This window comes from Eimeria maxima, genomic scaffold (assembly GCF_000499605.1).
Source record: "Eimeria maxima Weybridge genomic scaffold, Emw_scaff865, whole genome shotgun sequence".
Classification (NCBI taxonomy): Eukaryota; Apicomplexa; class Conoidasida; order Eucoccidiorida; family Eimeriidae; genus Eimeria; species Eimeria maxima.
The window spans coordinates 4,632-10,000 of NW_013566820.1; the positions used below are offsets into that span (position 1 = coordinate 4,632).

Below are 5,369 nucleotides of genomic sequence, written 5' to 3' on the forward strand. Positions count from 1 at the left end.
GCAGCAGCAGCAGCAACAGCAGCACCAGGGTAATCAAAATAATAATAATCAGCAGCAGAATACAAATAATCAACAGCAGCAGCAGCAGCAGCAGCAGCAACAACAACAACAACAACAACAGCATCATCATCAGCAGCAAAGAATAATAATAAGAAAAAAGAAGAGAATAAATAAGAATAAATTATTATATTTATGTCCTCTTTGTGCTGCTGCTGCTTGGTACCCTAATGTATATAATAATAATTATATACATTATACACAACAACATTGGATAAAAAGAAGATATATTGGTGCATTTGTTTGCTTCCCTTGTAGATTAGTAAGTTACTCCTCTTGCTGCTGTTTGCTGCTGCTGCTGCTGCTGCTGCTGCTGCTGCTGATGGGGGTGGTGGTAGTCGTCGTGGGGTGGTGGGGTTGCTGCTGATCATGATTAGAGGATTGTATTGTTAAGGGTGATGATGGGGTGTAGGGGGGAGGGAGAAACAGTGTTGGGTGCTGCTGCTGCTGCTGCTGCTGCTGCTGCTGCTGCTGCTGCTGTTGTTGTTGTTGTTGTTGCTGCTGCTGCTAAGGATGTGGGGGTGGTGTGTGTGTTATTGTTATGCAGGATCATAGTAACGATGGCGAGGGAGAAGCAGCAGCAGCAGCAAGCGGTACTATAGAGGACACAGCAGCAGCAGCAGCAGCAGCAGCAGGCGATACAGCAGCAACAGGAGATGCAACAACAGGAGATGCTGCAGCAACAGGGAAGGATGGCATCGGTGCTACTGCAGCTGCAGCAACAACAGCAACAGCAGCAGCGGCAGCAGCAGCATCTGATGCTACAGCAGCAGGAACGCGTCTCGATGATTCTCCACCAGCGGCAACACCAACAGCAGCAGCAGCAACAACAACAACAGCAACAGCAGCAGCAGCAACAGCAGCAGCAGCAGCAGCAGCAGCAGCAGAAGAGTTGGTGCCTGCCCGTCCCTCTCGCATGCGTCGTCCTGTAGCATTAAGTGTATCTGTATATAATGGTGATTGTGGGGGGCCCCCCGGGTGCGGGGCCCCTGGGGGGGCCCCCGGGGCCCCCCCTGGGCCCCCCGTTTGGGGGGGGCCCCCAAACCCTGTATGGCATTATCATTGTCCTATGTGTACATACACTGCAGCAAGATTTAAATTAATTAAGCAGCATGCGCTGCTGCTGCATAAGGGGACAGCAGCAGACCCTAATTTATCCTCTGCATGCAAGAAGTTATGTCTTCTTTCTTATCATCAGCAAGAAGATTATTGGCTAGAGTTAGGGGAATCTACACAACATATGCATGCACAACAGTACCCTCTTTTGTCCTTGGGGGGCCCCCTACAGGGACAGGATGGGGGCCCCAAACAGGATGAGGAGGTGGGGGGCCCCAAGAAGGAGGGGAGCCCCACAGATCCTCATAGAGAGGAGACACAAGATAATAGCAACCAAGCAGCAGCAGCAGCAGCAACAGGAGGAGCAGCAGCAGCAGCAACATGCGGAGACACCGCAGACAATAAGCAGCAGACAGAACACACCGAACAAGGTATTATCCACATACAAAGTAGGAGGGGACCACTAGGGGGCCCCCCTGGGGGCCCCCAAGGGGGGCCCCCAGGGGAGACCCAAAGCCCAGAGGGCTGTGGGGCCTCAGGTGTGAGACGTTTGCTAGACTATGGAGCAGCAGCAACAGCAGCAACAGCAGCAGCAGGAGAGAACTCTGCTGCTGCAGATACTTCTGCGGATACCTGCATGCACGTAGATGGGGGGCCCCAAACAATTGATGAAGGGCCCCCTCTTGTACCCATACCTATTCATAAGACAGCACGTAAGGAAGGGGGCCCGGGGGGGCCCCCTATACAGCGCCCCCTAAAGAGTTGTCTTGCTGCGCACTCGCGTACGTGGGCAGCAGCAGGAGCAGCAGCAGCAGTAGGTGCTGCTGCTGCCTCTTCTGCTGCTCCCGGGAGTGATGGACAACAGCTACTGCAAGACAATCAAGACAATCAACAGCAGCAGAAACAACAACAGCAGCAGCAGCAGCAACAGCAGCAGCAGCAGCAGCAGCAGCGACGGCGTGTTGCGTTTGGGTCTCATGTAAGGGTACGACTAGTTGATAAAGAACTCTCTACTATGGAACAACTAGGGGCCCTCCTAGGTATGCTGCTGCTGCTGCTGCTGCTGCTGCTGCTACTGGTGTTGCTGTTGCTGCTGTCTTACGGTTGCTGCTGCTGCTCTTGCTGCTGCTGCTACTGCTGCTGTGTGTCCAGAGGATTTATTTGTGCTACTCGTTGTTTGTGCAGGGCCTGTCTTTGGCAACGCTTCGCCAAGAGGCGCAGCAGCAGCAGCAGCAGCAGCAGCAGCAGCAGAAGCAGAAGCAACTTGCTTAGATGACGAAGAGATGCCCACAGATGGGCCCCATGTGGAGCTTACAGGTCCTGAATCATCTGCAGCAGCAGCAGCAGCAGCAGCAGCAGCAGCAGTAGCAGCAGCACCCGCAGAGACCGTAGCAGCCACGGATACAGCAACGATGAGACCAGCAACAGCAGGAACGATAACAGCAACAGCAGCAACACCGCCAGCAGCAGCAGCAGCAGCAGCAGCAGCAGATTCTGAGCTCACTAGTAGGACCCATAATAGTACCTCCTTAGCAGATACAGCGGAGAGGGGGGGCCCCAGGGGCCCCCTGCACAAGAAGAGAAGACAAACTGTTAATATACAGCAAAGAAAAGACCCAGCAGCTGACATGCAGCAGCAGCAGCAACAGAAGCAGCAGCAGCAGCATGAGCAGCAGCAGCTACTGGAAGAAGACGAACGTTCGCAGCGGCTGCTGCAGCTGCAGCAGCAAAAAGGGAAGAAGCAGCAGATGAAAAATCTGCATGAGCAGCAGCAGCAAATTTTGCTGCTGCAGCAGCAACAGCAGCAGCAGCAAGAGCAGCAACTGCAGCAGCAGCTACCTGATGGAGCAGAATGACTGCAGCTGCCTTAGACGCAGTGGTACATTAGCAATCTGCAGCAGCAGCAGCAGCAGCACCGCAGCAGCAGCAGCAGCAGCAGCAGCAGCACCGCAGCAGCAGCAGGTGCTACAGGTCGAGGAAGCATCGTTATAATTCCAGCGGCAGCGTGCCCATCGTAGACAGCAGCAGCAATAGAAGCAGCAGCAGCAATAGCAACAGCAGCAGCAATAGCAGCAGCAGCAGCAGCAGCGGGGTTTTCCCTTTTGTCTGAGGGTTTAGGGTTTGTATATCTTGTGGGAGTATAGTTTGCTGCTGCAGCGCTGCAGCAGCAGCACGGCTGCTTGCTGCTGCAGCTGCAGAACTGCTGCTTGCTGCAGCAGCAGCAGCAGCAGCATTTGTATATCACCGACTTGCATGCGCTGCATGCATTTAAGGGTTTAGGGTTTACATTAGGGTTTATTTATTTATTTATTTATTTATTTATTTATTTATTTATTTATTTATTTATTTATTCTTATTAGGGTTTTTACCTAACTAATAAATACTCATCAATACTTAACTCCTTGTTGCTGTATAGCTAGCTAGCTAGCTAACTAGCTAGCTAGCTAGCTAGCTAGCTGCTGCTAGCTAGCCACAGCTAGCTGCTGCTGGCTAGCCATAACTAGATACAACTAGATACGGCTGCTATAGCTAGCTAGCTGTAGCTAGCTGCGTAAGGAACAGCTAGCTGTGCTGCTTACAGGTGTATCCTCCTATCTAGCGAATAATGGGAAGTTGTTGCTTCTGCTGCTGCTGCTGCTGCTGCTGCTGCTGCTGCTACACCTGCTGCTGCTGATCTGTTTGGTGTTACTAGCATGTGTGTTAATAGTTACATAATTAAATTATTAAATAAATAATTATCTACAATTGCTGCTTCCTTGCTGGTAGAATTATGTACAATCCTTGCTGCTGCTGCAGCAGCAGCAGCAACAGCAGCAACAATAGCAGCAGCAGCAGCAGTAGCAGCAACGGAGGAGACAAACTTTAAATACAACACCAATTGGGGAGGTCTGCCTATAAGCAACAACGACTGCACAGCAGCAGCAGCAAGCGTGCATTGCTGCTGCTGCTGCCCTTGCTGCTGCTGCTGCTGCTGCAGCAGAGGTGGCTGCCGCTGCTGCGGGCCACTCAAGAGGGGGGTAAACTCCCCACCCTGCAACTGGTGCAACGCAGCAGCAGCAGCAACAGCTGCTGCTGCTGCTGTTGTCACATGCAGGTGCTGCTGCTGCTGCTGCTGTACAACCACGACCCTGCACACACATATGCAGCAACAGCGCATGCAGCAGCAGCAGGAGGAGCAGGAGCAGCAGCAGCTGGTGCCTCCACCGCTGCTGCAGACACCCCCTTTCTTCCTCCAGACTCATTCTACCTCTGCTGTCTCCCCGTATAATTCTGGCGTCTTGCAGCAGCAGCAGCAGCAGCAGTTGCTGCTGCACTTGCTGCTGCACTTGCTGCTGCTGCTGCTGCTGCAGTTGCTGCTGCAGCAAATGCTGGTGCTGCTGTTGCAGTAGCAAGCCGTTGCCCATTGCAGGGCCCCTCAGGTATACGGTCTTGCTTCTGTTAGGTGCTGCAGCAGCAGCAGCAACAGTACCTGCTGCTGCTGCTGTTGCTGCTGCTGCTGTTGCTGCTGCTGCTGTTGCTGCTGCTGCTGCAGCAGCAGCAGCAGTTTGTCTACTGACACACCATATCACCAACAGCCCCTGTGCTGCTGCTGCTAATCTGCGAGGGTACAGGGGAGGCCCTAGAGGGATCTGCTGCTGCTCTTGAGGGCCCTGCAGCAGCAGCAGCAGCAGCAGCATTACCTCCTGATGCTGGCTGCATGACGGGGGGCAAAGGAGGATGGGGAGGAGGTACTACGCCTGCTCCTCCTGCTGCTCCCGCTGCTGCTGCTGCAGCAGCAGCAGCAGCTGGGGCATTTGAACCAACCATTGGGGATAGAGACCCCTGCTGCAGCATCTGCTGCTGCTGCTGCTGCTGCTGCTGATGCTGCTGCTGCTGCACATTACCTCCTCCTCCTCCCCCAAATGGGCCTCCTCTCATAGGCAAGTGCTGCTGCTGCTGGTAGTGCTGCTGCTGCTGTTGTTGCTGCTGCTGCTGTTGATGCTGCAGCCGCAGACAGACGCCCACAATTCAAGCCCACCGCTGCAGCAGCAGCAGCAGCAAGAGAGCAACAGCAGCAGCAGCAGCAGCAACTCGTCATCAACACCATCGTTAAAAACACAGCAACATCTACGCAGCAGCATCTACAGCAGCAGCAACAGCAGCAGCAGCAGCAGCAGCAGGAGCAGCAGGACTTACTCGATTACCATGACCATACTTATAAGAAGATTTATGTGACGATCCTCCTCCCCTTACATGAGGAGACACCCCACCACGAG

The 5,369-nt window shown here is 53.6% G+C and overlaps 2 protein-coding genes across 2 annotated transcripts in view; one reads left to right on the forward strand and one right to left on the reverse strand.

Moving 5' to 3' along the window:
* Window positions 1-598: 598 nt before the first annotated feature.
* On the forward strand, window positions 599-2,969 carry EMWEY_00044650 (mitochondrial carrier domain-containing protein, putative; the record flags this gene model as incomplete). The annotated part of the gene is made up of 2 exons (XM_013482945.1): window positions 599-2,153; window positions 2,299-2,969. The coding sequence occupies 2 exons, from the start codon at window positions 599-601 to the stop codon at window positions 2,967-2,969; spliced, it is 2,226 nt and encodes a 741-aa protein (XP_013338399.1).
* A 1,693-nt stretch (window positions 2,970-4,662) lies between these two features.
* Window positions 4,663-5,369, reverse strand: part of EMWEY_00044660 (hypothetical protein, conserved) — a gene marked incomplete at both ends in the record, with an annotated part of 4,581 nt that continues 3,874 nt past the window's right edge. The window contains 2 exons of the mRNA XM_013482946.1: window positions 4,663-5,094; window positions 5,290-5,369. The exon at window positions 5,290-5,369 is cut by the window's right edge and continues 438 nt beyond it. Of these exons, the coding sequence (XP_013338400.1) occupies window positions 4,663-5,094; window positions 5,290-5,369 (512 nt within the window). The remainder of the gene's footprint in view (window positions 5,095-5,289) is intronic.